Here is a 17,236-nt window from a genome sequence, read left to right on the forward strand (position 1 = left end):
GCGGAGGGCTAAGCGCAGCAGGGGCGGAGCGGGCACTAAGGGGCGGAGCATGGGCGTGGGGGCGGAGCGAGGGGCGGGGCAGAGACGCCGGGGGCGGAGCGAGAATAATAGGCGGAGCAAGACAGTGGGCGTGGCAAGAACAATGGGGCGGAGTGCAGGCGGTGGGCGGGGCTGGGGTGAGGGGGCGGGGCGCAGGCCGGGGCGGAGCGCGGGCGGGGGCGTGTCCGCCCCTAGGGCCCCGCCCCCCGCCGCAGGCGCGCCCGCCCCGCCTTCCCGCTCCCCGGGGAGGCCGCGGCGGTCGAGCGCGGGGAGGGAGGGGAGAGCGGGTCACGACGCTGTTGGGGCGGGGATAACCCCTCACGTGGAGCAGATGAAAGGGCCGCGGCGCGACGGCCGGGGGAGCCAAGCCGAGCCTGCGACCCACAAAGCCGCCGCCGCCGCCACCGCCGCCGCGATGGGGCTGTGAGGCGCCCGCCTGCACTCGGTCCTCCGCCGGCCCGCGACTATGCCCGGCCGCGCCCGCCCTCCGCGCCCTCCCGCCGCAGGACCATGAGGCCGCGCTCGGGCGGGCGCCCAGGGGCCCCGGGCCGCCGCCGCCGCCGCCTCCGCCGCCGCCCCCGCGGCCCCCGCGGCCCCCGCCTGCCGCCGCCGCCGCCGCTGCCGCTGCTGCTCGGGCTGCTGCTGGCGGCCACGGGGCCCGGCGCGGCGCGGGCCAAGGAGACGGCGTTCGTGGAGGTGGTGCTGTTCGAGTCGAGCCCGAGCGGCGACTACACCACTTACACCACCGGCCTCACGGGCCGCTTCTCGCGGGCCGGGGCCACGCTCAGCGCGGAGGGCGAGATCGTGCAGGTAGCTGCCCGCCGCCCGGGCCCCGCGCCGCCGCCGCCACAAGATGGCTCCGGGGGCTGCGCCCGCCGACCCCGCCGCGGGCTGGCGGGCGGGAGGGGCGGTGAGGAGGCCGGCGGCATCCCTCCCCGGCGGGAAGGAGGGCGGGACGCGGCCTCCGGGGCGCTGGAGCGGGCGTGGGTGGGTGGGTGGGTGGGTGGGGGGGGGGAAGCGCACGTGGGGGGCTCGGCCTCCTGTGAATCCGGGGGCAGTGAGGAGAACCCCGGGTCCGGCACCCACGTTGGGGCGGCCCCCCTGGGCATTCCGGTTAGCCTCAGGTGGAAGTCCCGGCAACTACCTGTTGCATGCCAACTTGGGAGAGATGCGTGATGCAGGACGGGGTGGCTTCTTTCGGGCAGCAGGCTTTGCCTTCCATCCGTGCACGTTCGTTTGGGGAGCAGCCCGGGTTGTGTGAGGAGCGGGGCCGTCAGGTTCTTCCCTGGAGCCTGCCGCCCGCCTCACCTGAAGGCTGATCCGCTCGCAGGACTCCGGATGGGCAGCAGCAGCCGGCAGGGGACCAGGGGGGGGTGCTGGCCGAGGAGGAGTGCCTTGGAGTGGCCGTGGAAGGCAGCCCTCGGTGGGAGGGAGACTGCCTGCCCATCCCTGGGCCAAGGACTTCTTCCAAGGAGGGCCTGGGAACCGGGGCACGGGGTCGCTCCCTGACAGGACCTTCACCTGGCTCCAAGGGAAAGAAGTATGCATTTCAAAGCATCCCTAGCGGCTGCCAGGGAGAGCCTCCCGCTGAGCCCAAGCCTCGCGGATGGTGAGCTGGGTAGCGATGCCTTCCCGCTTCCTTGGCTCCGATGTTATCCACTTGCTAGCGGACAGGCCAGCGCACTCGTGGTGGGGAAGATGCCTGCCTCGGATGGGGGCGGTTTGACATGGTTGGCTTGTTTCTGAACCTTTTCTTCGGGTGATGGTGATGGGCGCAGGGGCCCAGGTTTTGGGCCTTGGGCGCGTTAACTCTTGGAGGAGTTATGAATGAAGAGAAGGGGGTTGTATGGCATGGCATGATTGCATAGCAGCCTCCCTCCCCGGTTCTCCCCCCCCTCACCCTCCCCCCCGTGCAGATTCAGGGCCCTGCGTGGGGCAGGGAGCTGTGCGTGGGGCAGGGAGCTGTGCGTGGGGCAGGGAGCTGTGCAGCGTGGCTCCTTAGAGGTGTGTCTTCCCCCAGCCGGGGAGGCACCTCTGCTGGACGATGGAGTCGCAGCATTGCCGTACAGGGCTCTCCCTCCCACCTTACAGCTGCAGGGGAAGTAGACGGGGCAGCACATGTTTGGGCCCTGTGACTGCCTATGTTCAAGGCCTTGGGCGTTTCTCTTCGATTAATGTTATCATGGTGGTCTTTTCCTTCATCAGCTTCAGAGGCGATGCTGTGCTGAAGATTCCTGCACCTTTTTAGTCGCACGCAGCCTGGGGAACTGGTTTGGATCTGAGAGAGGGCTGCTTGCGGCTCCGAGTCTCTGAGGATTGCCCTGTTGCCCCGATGGCTTTAGAAATGTTTGATGTACAGCCTCCCCAGAGGAGAGATGTTTTCACGTGCACTTCAGCTTTCCGAAGGAGACTTTTGAAGTTGGCGATGTTTATCTGCAGTGTTTTAACTTGTACTTTCTCCACAGCAGTTTGGCGAGCTATCCATTATGGGCAGTGCTTATGCTTTGGAGATAATCTTGGGTTCACCATTTAATACAAAATTAGCAGCTTAAACACACCATTTGTAACTATTTTATCCTTGTGAGCGGAGAGATAATGTGTGAATTTGGCAGAAGGAATCTGTTCTCTTTTGAAACTTTTTGAAGTGCTTATCTAACTCTTTTGTAGTCCATTTAGCCTAGCCAAAAAAAAAAAAATTTTTTTTTTAAGTCAACAATTGCTAAGTAAAGAGAAATGACTTAAATGGTATTTAATAAGTTTACCTGTTAAGCAATCACTAATAGATGTCCTTAATTCCCTTACAACCGCAGTAACGTTAGTGAGTTTATCTGGGCTGTTTGAGGAGTCATTTCTCGGTGCTCTCACTCGATATCTTTAATGACCTGATTGTGGAGACCTATCACTGAGCCTCTCTGTGCACAGAAGGAGCGCAGTGTGGCCTTCGGGGCTGTGTGCTAACAGAGGCAGGCACGCGTTTTATTCATTCTCCCAATATGCTGCCCAATTTAAGGACCTGGTGTGGCCCCTGTGAGTCCTGAAAGAGGATTTTGTGAGGAAAGCTAACGCTTTTAGGACTGCTGAGAGGGAATATAACATTTTCATGAGAGAGGAGAATGCAGAAGAAACAAATTGGTGTTTAGCTTCGGATCAATCATGTTTTCTAATTGCCCTTGTTGAACTTTTCAAACCTCTCTTTATTTCCTGTCTTTATAAAGAAAACTCGGTGCAGGATTTGCTGTGGACTGCTTTCTGGTCTTCAGAGCAGAGTTCGTTTTCCCTACAACTAACCCTAAATAATAGCACTGTACCGGTAGCATTACTTTTGCTATTTCCAGTGGGGATCATTAGCACTGTTCATGGTGTGGGGGAGAGAAAAAAAAACCTGGGAATCTCTTTTAAGAATTCTAAGCTAGGAAATTGGTATGTATTACTGATTTGTTTCCCGCCCTATTACATACAATGAAAGAGTGTGTGTGTGTGTGTGTGTGTGTGTGTGTGTTTATACAGTTGATACCTTATCATACATAGTCTGGTAGAGAACCTGTTCAGTCATTTGCATAGTTTAGGGTAGGGGGAGGCCTGGCTAAGAAGTGTGTGCGTGTGTGTGCATGTGTGTGTGTGTGTGTGTGTGTCTGAGAGAGAGTAAGTAATTCAAACCTTGGGATTAGTCACAGGATTCTTGGTTCTCTCTGTGTGCATTTTAGGCTTAAATAACTTTCCCAAGGTCACAGTGTGCTCTGTAAGAACAGAGCGCTCTCTCTCTCTCTCTTGACATCTTCATCTGTGAGAATTGTGAAAACAATGTGTGGATGTGAAATGCTATTAATTACTTTTATTATCTTATTCATGCAACATCAAAGCCCATTTGCTTATAAGAGTGTCAGGCATACAGTGTGAGTGCTGGGGGAATTAATTACACTTTTCCTGTAGTTCTGAAGTGTGGAGCTTTACAGGGTTCTTAGACATATTGATACATATTTCATCTTCAAGCCAATTTGTTGCTTTTAATGAGATCATTATCTGAAACTTTCAGACTTGGCTGTGCAACTCGTGTGGTAGTGATGTTAAATAAAGGCCTGATTAAACACTGGCTAGTGGTATGTGGATTGGTTAAACAAAGAAAATTTGCATCGCTTAGAGATGAAAGATTGTTTTAAAGTGGAAATGCTTGCTTTTTTTTTTTCTTCTTCTTCTTCTTGAAGTCAAATATTTAGAAACGCTTGAGAAATTCATTTGTAAAATGAATCGGAATGATAGGTTTTGTGCAACTTTAGAATCTGCCTTTCTGGATCCTGGGTTGAGTGTTGAATGGTCTTGAAAGCAGCGGAGAGCTGAAAACATTTAAGAACTAATCTGGTGCCTTTAGCTGTGAGGGTTTGGGAGGAGAGCTGGGTGGTGGCTTAGAAAAGCTGAGTGAGGTCCTTAAATACCCAGCGTTATCAAAGGGCATCACAGAGAATAATTTTAGGAAGCTAATTCCTCTGCCTTGGGTCCCTGTCAGTGTGTTTTTGCAGTTGAGCATTTGATCAAACACGTTCTTTTCATCTCCATTTTACGTTAACTTAATAGGTCTGCCTCTAAAAAATTGACTTGGCCTAATAGAACCATTGTGTGCTGACAGCTGACCCGGATTTATGTAGAAAGAGATTGCCGGCTATCTCATCAGAAGGGCTTCACAGGTTCAAATCAAGCATTCGATTAGGAGAGAAAACATGAGGACGGAGTGTGTTTTTTGATCCTGATGAATTCTGAGGGGTTTCTGTCTTTCCCCCTGAAATCTCATAGGAGTTGCTTGTAGAGCTCTTAGTGGAGAAGAGATGGGAGATGGAGGTAAGTGTGGAGTGTGTAGACTAAAGGGAACGTGGTGGTGGCTTCAGTTTATGAGCATTTACTGTGTACGGGGCACTCCGCCAAACATATCCCATGTTTGCTCGTCTCATCTTGACACGAACATGGAATTAGCAGCTAGTGTGAACCCATTTTGCAGATGAGGAAACTAAGGCTGCGTCTTTCCATCCTTACACAGCTAGCAAATGATAAAAGCTGGATTAAAGCCCAGGTTTCTTTGGCCCCTTTTGTTCCTATTTTTGCCAAATAAATAGACTTGGCAGGTTAGGATCTTGACATTCATTCAGATCTAACTTTTTGACAGTGTAGTAGAGGGGTGCTTCGCCTGAGGGTCACAGACCTCCAGCGATGGCCTGTGAACGAACCCCTGAGATGATGCATGCAGTCTTGTGTGTGTACACTTTCCTTTTCCTGAGAAGATACGCAGTTTTGCCGCTTGGAGGGTTCTGTGATGCCCGCTCCTCCCCAAGAGAAATAAAGGAAGCCCTAGTCTAGTCCCTGTCATCAAATAGTCCGTTCCTGAGAATTGGAGAGGAGTGAGGTCAGGCCGGCAAGCGTTGTGGAGCAGAAGCCTATAGGTTTACATGCCTCCATGGAGCATATTTATTGGGTAGATATTTACCAAAGTCCTGCCTGTTCTGTGCCAGATGCTGTAATGCTGTTGTCTTCTGGAGGTCACTGTCTCTTATGGAGACAGACGTGTGTGGATAAATGATAATCCTTCCCAACCGGGTTTCCTCACAGAGTTGAGCCCTTACTCCCTAAGGCATCCATTGTCTATCATGGGTTAACTTCTCTCCTGTGCATCTGTCTGGTACGAGTTAAGTGCAAGATCCCTGGGAGACGTGAGAAAATAGTCACTCAGGGAATTCTCCGCAGGGATCTGAATGCAGGACGTGGGAGAGCAGTGTGTGAATGTGTTCCCTTTCGCCATTGGTTGGAAAATGAGACGGAGTGTCTGTCAGTGTTGCGATGCCTTAAGAGCGACTCCTCACACCTTCCCTGTGGACCTGGGCTCTGTGGGGTGTTTGTTTTTGCCCACCCCTGGATCTACTCCTGGGTGCCCAGTGCCTGCTACTAATGAGACAATTAGTGAATGAATGATGGATTTAGAGTGGATATCAGGCAGGTGGTGGGTTGTTAATGGGCTTAGATTCATTGATGAGAACAATTTCATTTGGTTTGGTTAATAAATTCTGGGGCTCTCTTTCCATTTGGTTATTTCTAGAAACTTGCTTGATTAGGTGGAAAGCATGGACCTCTCTTTGGTTCTGGTAGACCAGTGGTCGGCAAACTGTGGCTCGCGAGCCACCTGCGGCTCTTTGGCCCCTTGAGTTTTTAGCAAAGGCCAGCTTAGGAGTACCCTAATTAAGTCAATAGCAATGTAGCTACCTGTATAGTTTAAGTTTAAAAAATTGGGCTCTCAAAAGAAATTTCAATCTTACTGTTGATATTTGGCTCTGTTGACTAATGAGTTTGCCGACCACTACTAGTAGTTATATGAAGTTGTATGAGAGTGACCTGTGTGTGTGTATATTCAGGGGCAGGATACCTGGCGTTATAAAGGTCTGAAGGCGGTCTTTGCTTGATAAAATATTGAGTATTGACAGAGCTCTAATGGGTACAGCTGTTATGGGTGGACATAACATGAAGAGTCGTTCCTGGCCGAGTCCTGGTGTCCCTGGGAGTAACTGTATAGGGTTGGTATCCAGAGTCATCTTATCTTGAATATATGCCATGTGAAAACTTTGCTTCTTGATGGTGTTTCCCGAGTCTGAGGAATGGATTTGTAGTTCATGACAAAAATGACATTTAAAGCACTTTTAATAATCAGGAGAAACAGGTTCAGCACTTTCCTGTGTTAGGTGAGGAGACTGAGGTCCAAAGAAGTGAAGCATCGTGCCCGGGGCCGCGGAGCAAGGTAGAGACAACCTGGATTCAGATTCAGGTCACCTGACTCCTGGGCTTGGAGCCTTTCTGTCACCCCCAGCTCACCTGGGAGAGCATGCCAGGGAGAGCAGATGCTTTCTGGTCAGGTGTGCAGTTGGGGAAAGCCAGTCCTCTCTAAACTGTACCCAGTTCTAAACGGGGTTTAAGCACTTTCCTTTCTCCTGTAATTTAGATTGTGAGTTGCTCGGTTTCCCTCTCTATTAGAGCTTTTAAAAATAGCCACTAATATCAAGTGCTTTCTATGTGCCAGACACTGGGCGCAATGCTTTACTCACATTTCTTTAAAATTTATTTTTGATTTATTATTATTATTATTATTTTTAATTACAGGCTACAGGCCCTAGCTAGTTTGACTTAGTAGATAGAGCATCGGCCTGCAGACCACAGGGTCCCGGATTTGATTCCGGTCAAGGGCACGTACCTTGGTTGCAGGCTCCTCCCTGCCTGGGCCCTGGTCAGGGCTCGTGCAGGAGGCAACCAATCGATGTGTTTCCTCTCACGTCGATGTTTCTCTCTGTCTTTCCCTCTCTCTTCCACTGTCCCTAAAAATCAGTGGGAAAATATCCCCGGGTGAGGACTAACAAAAATAAATAAATAAATAAATAAATACATACATAAATACATAAATAAATAAATAAATAAATAAATGACAGGCCACATTCACTATTATTTTGTATTAATTTCAGGTGTACAGCATATTGGTTAGACCAATGGTCCTCAAACTTTTTAAACAGGGGGCCAGTTCACTGTCCCTCAGACCGCTGGAGGGCCGGACTATAGTTTAAAAAAAAACTATGAACAAATTCCTATGCACACTGCACATACCTTATTTTGAAGTAAAAAAACAAAACGGCAAAAACACCCGCATGTGGCCCGCGGGCCGTAGTTTGAGGACGCCTGGGTTAGACAATCATATTGCTTGGCTCACATTTAATGGGTGAGGTCGATGGCATGGCCCAGGTTTTCAGATGAGGAAACCACGCTTGGAGGTAAAGTGACTTGTGGAAGTTAATGAGGACATTGGTGGTAGGGCCGAGATTCAAATCCAGTGTGCCTGATGGTAAGCATTTCTGTCTATTCAAGAGTGCTTCCCTTGGCACCTTCTTCTGCTTCTAATGAGAACATGGGACTTGGCGGAGGAATTTAGATTGGGGGATAAACCCAGACTGATGGGCCAAGAAATGAGTCTGTAACTTTAACTGAGAAAACTACCCTTACAGAGATTCATTTCCCACCTGCCTTTCTTTCCTTCTTTTTTTTAAATCACAGGAGTCTCATTCTAACTTGTGTTTCCATGAAGAGCTGATCTGGGAAGCTTGGGAAGAGGGGCCCGTGGTTTGAAGTGTCCAGTTGTCACTCAGTGGCACTTCCGCGTTGTTGTTGTTTTGCTGTTGGGAAGGTTGTAGCGTCCTGGCATTTAAAGGGCTTCCTGTAGCTGGCTTTTTAAGAGCCATTTTGGATTCTGCATGGCTCTCCCCGAAGAGGTCATGTCTTGTGTTCGAACACATCACCTTTCTTCACGCCGGCTGTGCGTTTCCTAACGATTTGATTTAAAGGATTGTTAAGCACCTAAAGCTGTGGATCCTGCCTGCTCATTGCATCCTCCTGGCTGTTAAAAAACTTATTATTATGGGTGCTGCGTTCCGTTAGCAGGCAGACATTCACTGCTGCCTTCTGCCTGCCAGACACTGTGCGAGGCGAGGCAGCAGGTGGGGATGAGTAAGATGTTGTCCCCGGCCTCAGGCAGCTGCGTGTAGAGGGACCACAGCCCTCTCTGGTAGGCCACGTTAGCAGGACCCTGAGGAGGACCTGGCCCGGGGTGCTAAGTTTAGGCCTGGGCGACCCATTCCGAAGAAACATGTACTTAATGACACAGTAGGCGGATTTGCACCTTCTGGCCTTTTCCAACGCATTCTTACCTCCCTTTGAGGTTAAAGCTGATAACCCCTTTGTGGGAACGTGCCTTTATACTTGTCAGACAGGCTAGGGAGGAGGTGAAGAGTAGAGGTTCTTTGTTCCATTTGTAGCTTGAATGAGATGTTCTAAAACCTGACTTTTAGCGGCCCTGTTGACTCATGATCGTCTATAGAGAATGAGGTCAGCCGACCCATTGTGGTTCAAGGGAGAGCATTTTATTTTTATTACCCTTAAGATGTGTTGTAAGACGATATTAATCCCCTTCTCTCTCCCCAGCAGCCAGTGTGATATGGTTGTTTAGAAACTCGGTGTGTAGAGTTGATTCAGTGATAAAAGCCTTTGATGACCCTAGAAGTTGGACGTGAAAATGTCTGTTGGAATGGGGATTTCTGCCTCCTGCTGCAGAAGCTGTTGCATTTTTTAAAATAAAAGAGTGGGGGTTGTGGTCAGTTAGCTGTGTATAAGGTCCCATTCAGTGCTGTAAGAATTGGGTGAAAACTTGGGTTTTTATTTAAACTTAATTTGAGTATCGTAACTCGTCAGCAGACATTTACTGAATTCCTTCTGTGGATACAGCCTACAGAAGAGACATAGTTTTTATGTCCCCGTCGTAGCATTTTTTATGCACCCACGATATGTGTTTTGCAGATGCTGTTTCTGTGATTTCTTCCACACAAACGTGGGTGGTTGCATTGGCCCCAGAAGAAACTGAGGCTGAGAGTCTAAATAAGCTTTGTGATGCCACAGAACTGGGATTGAACTTGGGTCACCTGAAGCCAAAGCTTACTGACCTGCTTGCCTGAGATTTTGGTAAGACTAGGCAGACATGTTAGAGTAGATTCATTTTACATTACCTCTCGTTGGAGCCAAGATCTTACTTTAAAACATCACCTATAACGTGTGTTTTAATTATAACAATAGTACATGTTTATTGGAAAACACAGAAACATATGAAAAAGAAAATCTATCCTGCTTGCTACACATAACCCCTGTTGATCTTTTTGTGTTTTGATGTAACTTTCTTTTTTTTCCTCTTGAGCTTGGAGGTATTGTAAAGAAAATTGGGAAAACATGACATGGTGTTTTTAACCCTTTATCCACCTTGGGTATTTTCCTGTTACTAAATGCTCTGAAAGATTTTTAGTGTCTGTGTAACACATTGTTTTCCATTGTGATAAGTAATGATGTGAGGAACATCCTTTCTCCATCTCCTGATTATTTTCATAGGATAAAGTTCTAGAGTTAGAACCCCTGGGTCATTGGGTATAAGCATTTTTAATGTTCCTGCTCCATGTTGTCACCTGGTCTGCAGAAGAACGGTCCTAGTTTATACTCTTCTATCAGGTCGGCATAGAGATTCCTACGTACCCCTGCTCACAGTGGGTAGTATCTGTTTCTTAAAAAACCCCAGAACCAAAAAAAAAAACCAACAGAAACCCTTCATAAAAATAAAAGTCCATATATTTCCATCATTTAGTGAATACTAAGTAATGGCCTTTTTCCTCTGCCATGAGGATCTGAGTGATGACTAATGTCTGCATCGAAGGGAAGGTACCTGGCATGGTATCTGGGTACCTCCCTTGTAGGTGTGTCTGAGCACAATTCAAGAGCAGTAAGCTGCCCCTGCGTTCCGGGTAGGGACACGGCAGCTGTCCAGGCAGATGGCCGTGCTCGGCGGCTCAGAGAAGACCTCACGGAAGGACCACCGGGCTGTCCACTCACTGCGGGGCAGCAGATTGTGGCCCAGGAGGGTGCTGCTGCCCTCTCTGTCTGTCTGCTCTGCGTCTTTCCCATAGCGCATGAGTTCTGTGCTCACGAACAGGCTGGGTTTGGAAAGACAGTATAAGCCTGTCCTCTCAATCCAGGGTGACGCTGTCAGTCTGTGGTAGGCAGAGGTGCAAGCAGAGCCACGCAGGCTACCCGGGGTACATTTAAACAGCAGGGTCCCGGGCTGAACATGAGAATGACTTCAGGATACTTTGTTTTGGTCCCTCCTAAAAATCCAGAAATGTTACATAAAAATCCGGGGCTTTGGCTGCTCTTGAAAAATGAAAAGATTTGGCAACGTTGGGTTCACATTCCCGCATGGGCAATAGCCTAGCCCAGTGGTCGGCAAACTCATTAGTCAACAGAGCCAAATATCAACAGCACAACGATTGAAATTTCTTTGGAGAGCCAGATTTTTTAAACTTAAACTTCTAACGCCACTTCTTCAAAAACAGACTTGCCCAGGCCGTGGTATTTTGTGGAAGAGCCACACTGAAGGGGCCAAAGAGCCGCATGTGGCTCGCGAGCCGCAGTTTGCCGACCACGGGCCTAGCCTGCCCAGCTGTTCCTGACTTCAGAGGGGACACGGCCCGGCCCCTTCAGTTCACAAGCCCCTGTTGCATTGCTTCAGCTTCCTTCTCTCACTGGTAATTACATTTCCCAGTGTCTGACCCTTGTAGGCATTGGGGTTTGCCCTCCTCTCATTGTCTGAAAGACCTGAAGCTGAATGCTTTTAAGTTGTGCTTCTTTCTTTCCTTCCCCAACCATCCAGTGTGTCTGATGCCCATTAGTGGCATTATGACACTCCAGTGGACCCCATGCACCTCAAATTATGCTACCGGGGAAGGCCGAACTGTCCCTGATGTGACCAGAGGGCTCTTTTTACTCTCGACCTTCTAGAAGGCCGAAGCCGCAGTCATTTGGCCTGCGCCTTCATTGAGATCTGTGTCCCTTCTCTCTTTTTGCTCCTTGATTTCTTTTGACTGTGGGAATCACTGTTTGGGCTGAAGGACACCCTGAGGATGCTGTGGCTCAGCTCTCCTTTTACAATGAGGGGACTGTGAGGAAGGGCTTTAAGCCTCTGGCCACAAGAGGAGCTGGGATTAGAACTCGGATCTTAGCACTTTCAGGTGCTCGCCTTCTTAGAGTGGCATCCTGCGTTGATGGTTGAGTTCCAGCAAATCTCCCACGTGCCTGGTGCTTTAGGGTCCGGAGAGCACTTTCACTGGTATTATCTTGTTTTATCCTCTCAGCGAGGGGCGCCTTCCTTGGATCCTGCCCCAGAATGCTGTCTGCTGTTCAGGTTATCCTGGTTGCCAAGGCTTGTCCCACACTCAGTATAGGATGCTTTTCTCGGTACCTAATTGTACACTTTTACTTCAATGCATTTGACGTCGTGTGTTCGCAGCCTTCTGCAATTTCTGGAAGTATCACTGGTTCCCTGGAGACTTGGCCTCTTTTTAGAAAGTGCCTCCGTCTTGGAGTAGGTGGTAAGCAGGCAGCTAATGGCATGTAAGGAATGTTCAAACTTGACTTGCAAAGCCATTTCTAGATTTCAATCAAGGTAGCTTGTGGCCAAGTCAAAGGGAAATCATGTACTCAAGACGATGCTTGATTTGCTCTTTCCTTTTTGACCTTACTTCTGCATGCCAATGCTTGCTGCCAAGCGTCTCCCTGCCTCACGTTCTCTTTCCTCCCATCAATTCCTCCTTTCCCCACCATTCATCTTCCTGAAGTAACTTCTGATCTCCTTACTCCCTTGGCCCAAATCTTCCAGTGCCATCCCGTGGTTTAGAGGTGACCTGGACTCTCTGTCTCGCCTTTCTCTCGCTGTTGCCTTTGGGACTTGGGCCTGGGTCCAGTGTGTTTCTGCCTTATTTCCTGAATGGGTCCTGGGCTCTCCTCCTTCTATGCCCTTCATTTTGGATTGCCCTTCTGCATTATAATACATTTCTACGTAGGTATTCTTTCATGAATGTTTTCCTTTCTCCATAGCTTCCAGTAGATAGGGGTTGTTTCTCACTTGTTCCTCTATTGCCTTACAATACAACTCTTAAATATTTAGGGAATGGAAATTCTTCTTCTAGATCTAAAATACTTTGGGACAGGATAGTAGTGGGAATGCGAGTGTGGCCAGAAAAAGACTTGGCTTTTTAAGGCAGAACTTTGTATGATCATAGAAGTAATTCACAAGCAGTTTTCAGACAGGGGTGTGTTCTAGGGCTATTCTATGTAATAAAAGGCTAATATGCAAATCGACCGAATGGCGGAACGACGGGTCGCTATGATGCCCACTGACCACCAGGGGGCAGATGCTCAATGCAGGAGCTGCCCCCTGGTGGTCAGTGTGTTCCCACGGCGGGCGGGGGGGGGGGGGGGGGAGAGAGCGGCGCTCAGCCAGAAGCTGGTCTCACAGCTGGTGAGCGCAGCGGCGATGGGAGCTTCTCACACCGCCACAGCCATCAGTCGGACATCTCCCGAGGGCTCCCGGACTGCATGAGGGCGCAGGCCAGGCTGAAGGACAACCCCCCCCCCCCCAGTGCACGAATTTCATGCACTGGGCCTATAGTTCTAAATAGTTGGAATCATGTCACCTTGTCTCTGCTCTCCAGAAGGGAGGACTGGAAAAAGGAAATGGGACGGGACCAACTCTTCTAATCCTGGCATGTAGCTGCCTGGGTACATTGTTCACAGATTGCTGGAGAAGAGAACATCTCAGGATGACTGTGGACTTGGAGGGAGTGTGTTTTAGTTAAATATGAATAACCTTTTGGTATAACTTAGAAAACTGGCACTTTTGGGGAACAGCAAAAGTTATATGTAGCTCCAGAATGACCCCTCAGAAGCAACTGTATGTGGGTCCTTAATGAAATTTGTACCATATTGTTTTCTAAAAAATTTCCCCCCACTTTGAAAGTCCTGGCGTGGGCCTCGCTCCTGTGATTGGTGGGAAGCAGCGTTAAAGGACTGCAGTAGTGTTTCTAAAGAGGCCAGCAGGCTCTCTGGGAAAGAAATTGAGATTTCAATTTAATAAATATCTGATTTTCTACTCTCTATGGGGCCCACTATAAACACTTGGGAATTATTAAATTGCAGCAGTCTCCCGTTCCATTCCAAGACCCCTCAGTGGATGCCTGAAACCGTGGATAGTACCAAAACCTGTACATACTCTTTTTCCTATACGTGCATACATACCTTTTCACTAAAGGAAACACCTTCTGGCTTCTCTTTGGCATCTCTTTGGCATATCCAAATTGCCAGCATCTTTAAAAATTTTATCTGATTTTTAATGTATTTCAATTCTCACTCGAGGATATGGGACTAATGGGCAGGTAGCATATACCGTTCGGATACATTGGACAAAGGGATGATTCTGGTCCCGGGTGGGAGAGAGCAGGAAGGTTCGAGACTTCGTCACACTACTCAGTGACACACAATTTAAAACTTTTGAATTAGTTCAGTGTCTTCCATTTAACATGTTCAGACTGCAGTGGACTGCGGGTGACTGAAACCGCGGATGAGGAGGACTGCTCTATTGCTTAGTTGTGTACGTGTTGGCATGAGGAGATCTTCTGGTTTTTGTGGAACAGTGGCTATTATATGGGCATCCAGACCTTCAGGAATATTCGAGTCTGTCCATGATGTGTTATATATTTCACTTGTACTACAGGGTTTCCATGGCATCGCCACTCCAGAAATGTTCCGGTGCCCATCTGTAAATGTCACCCTCCTCCAGGAAGTTAAGTGAACAGCTTTGTGTGTAGTTTTGGTGTCACTAGGCTTAAATCTCTAGGACACACATAAACGCGCTTGTGGCATTAAATGTGCCATGTGGGTGATTCCAGGTTCCAGGGGCAGCGGTAATTTTTGCATTTCCTGACTCTTGTGTTTAAATTTGCAGTCTCAACATTGCATCACCATAGGTCTTCACATTTAATGAATATTTATGTTGAGCCGAGTTCTATACGAATGTGGTGGTTTCTGACTTGATTATAGCTTGCTGTGTACTGTGGCCAGGAGTGCCCTACAGACAACAGAATTGGCACACGTCTCGGCATGCCAAGCCCTGGCGGATGTGGTTAGGGACCACGGTGACTGGTGCTCTGGTTGCCTTGCCAACCTTGTTTTTGGAAGGGGGCGGCTCTAAAACAGCCATGGGATGGGGTAGAATAGTTTTGAATATTCCAAGTGAAATGATTGCCTATACATGCCCCTACAAGAAGACCTAGGAAACTCGTAGAATTCTTACTACATGCTCAGATAACATTAATTACTTTTCTTAATTTACTTACGTTTTAATTGTCCTCTCGCAAACTTGTACAAGTTATATGGTGGGTCTTTCATGTAGGAATGTCTTCTTGACTTGCTACAGGCTAAATAGGGAATCTTCTCTCTCTCTTTTTAAAAAATATATTGATTTTTTACAGAGGAAGGGAGAGGGATAGATAGTTAGAAACATCGATCAGAGAGAAACACCGATCAGCTGCCTCCTGCACACCTCCTACTGGGGATGTGCCCGCAACCAAGGTACATGCCCTTGACTGGAATCGAACCTGGGACCTTTCAGTCCACAGGCTGACGCTCTATCCACTGAGCCAGACCTGTTAGGGCAAGGAATCTTCTGTCTCTTAATATTTCAGTCCCCCTCCTCCTATTCCCAGCCAACATCCCTAGGCCTCTATTAACTAATCTAGTGATGGCTGATTGAGGGAGGGGAGGAAAAGAAACAGAGGGAGGTGGATGGGGGATTTCCCCCTCCTCCCCAGCTCCGTATCATTAGTCCTCCCTACTCCCTATTCAAGAAGGTCTGTTCTCCCCCTTCCTCTTGTACGGGCGCGGGGGGGGGGGGGGGCGGGGGGGCGGGGGCAAAATCAGCTTTATAATTGTTCGAACGGAAAAAAGACATGCAAGTTATTATAATAACAACAACACAATCATACTCTGTGTTTCGTGTACTCACAACTGTAAACCTACTTTTGCCCACCCCTGTCCATTCAGTAAGCGAAGACCGTGGTTACAGGTGCCATCACCCATCAGTGGGGTCTTAGCATGCCAGCTCTCAAGGTTTGGCAGTTAGAGCTGGGATGGGAGGGGGATAAAAGTGTCCCGGACAGCCCACACTGGAATGCCATTTGGCACTTTGCAAACTGGTGTCCCGAATTCTGTGCTGCTTGGTGTTGTGCAGTGAGATGTCCGGAAGGGAATTGATCAGGCCTCGTAAGCCAGGTGAGAGCCCTGAATGGCAGAGCAGGACGGGACTCCTGGGCAGTCTCCTGAGCTCCCGGAGTCTGTGATTTGTGCAGGTGCAACAGCTCAGGCAGGCTCAGTGGTGGAGGGCCTGCCCTCAAGGCTCACCACACACAAAAGCAAACCCCCCACTCCTTTGAATGGACATGGACTGCTTCAGAGGGGGAGACTGACCACAGACTTAATCTTTTCTGCTGACTTGGAGTCAGGGAGCACCTCGGGGACTCTGTTCGAGTTTATCCTCCCCCAGGGCAGGGCTGGTGTCTTTTGACATTTCCCCCACGCTTAGCACAAAGAGCCCCTTGGTGCACATGAGGGAAAGCGCTCTCTTCCTCAGGATGCCTCACGTCTGTTGGCCACAGATGGGGATGATGCAGGCCTCGGATGACCAGCAGGGAGTCTGCAGTGCACGCGGCCATCCTTGTTCCTGTAGCCTGATGTGGCACCTCCCTAGAAGCTGTGCCTGCTGCCCCGGTGCTTCTCTCAGCACTTCTGATCGGCTCCTTCTGACGCCTGTAGTCCACTCCTGGAAAACCAGGGGACCCTGTGTGTGAGGATTGAGGAGCAAGTTAGCAAACATGGTACCAAGGGGGAGAAAGTAGTTGAGGACACAGATTCTTTTTTTTTTTTTTTAAATATATTTTATTGATTTTTTACAGAGAGGAAGGAGAGGGATAGAGAGTTAGAAACATCGATGAGAGAGAAACATCGATCAGCTGCCTCCTGCACACTCCCCACTGGGGATGTGCCCGCAACCAAGGTACATGCCCTTGATCGGAATCGAACCTGGGACCTTTGTGTCTGCAGGCCGACGCTCTATCCACTGAGCCAAACCGGTCAGGGCGAGGACACAAGATTCTTGACATCTGCCTTGTGCTGACAAGATTGGGGTCCTCAAACCGTGGGTACGTTATAATAAAAAGGTAGGCCGTTGTGGAGCAGAAATGGCACCACCGTTTTATAGGAGAATAGATGCATGTATTCCTAATGACAAAATTAGACGTTACCTTCTCGACTATGACCTGCTTTGGGTATAAGTTCTCTTTAGTTCTGTGTTACAGCTACTATAGCTCTGAGCCCATTGCATATCTGGGAGGAGCTGGGAGGAGACTTCCAGGTCATCAGGTGAAGCAGCAGTTTTCAGCGATGCTCTGCAGAGACCCAAGGTTTGCCAGTTTCCTTCAAAGGGTGTTGTATGTTTTGCAGAGCAAAGTGGTTCTGGATTTCCCGTGCGGATGGAGAGGCAGCGGAATGCTGAGTCTGGAGCCAGACTGCCTAGGTTTGGGTCCTGATTCCGCCAGTTAGCTGCCATGGAAAGGTGACTTTGTTTCTCTGGCCCTTAGTTTCTTCATCTGTAACAGAGATAAACCTTTCCTAGACTTATTGCAAGGATTACATTAGTTACAGCATGCAATTTATGTTTCGTGAGGATGAGGATGAGGAAGAAGAAAATAACATATACATCGTT

General features: G+C 49.2%; 1 protein-coding gene across 2 annotated transcripts in view; it reads left to right on the plus strand.

The window, feature by feature from the left end:
* Positions 1-329: 329 nt before the first annotated feature.
* Positions 330-17,236, plus strand: part of ZNRF3 (zinc and ring finger 3) — a 136,489-nt gene continuing 119,582 nt past the window's right edge. For both annotated transcript variants that reach the window (XM_079763234.1, XM_079763235.1), the window contains exon 1: positions 330-849. In XM_079763234.1, the coding sequence (XP_079619360.1) occupies positions 550-849 (300 nt within the window). In that variant the 5' untranslated portion in view covers positions 330-549. The remainder of the gene's footprint in view (positions 850-17,236) is intronic.

The sequence above is a fragment of the Cnephaeus nilssonii genome (genome assembly GCF_951640355.1).
Source record: "Cnephaeus nilssonii genome assembly, chromosome: 22".
NCBI classification, from domain to species: domain Eukaryota; kingdom Metazoa; phylum Chordata; class Mammalia; order Chiroptera; family Vespertilionidae; genus Cnephaeus; species Cnephaeus nilssonii.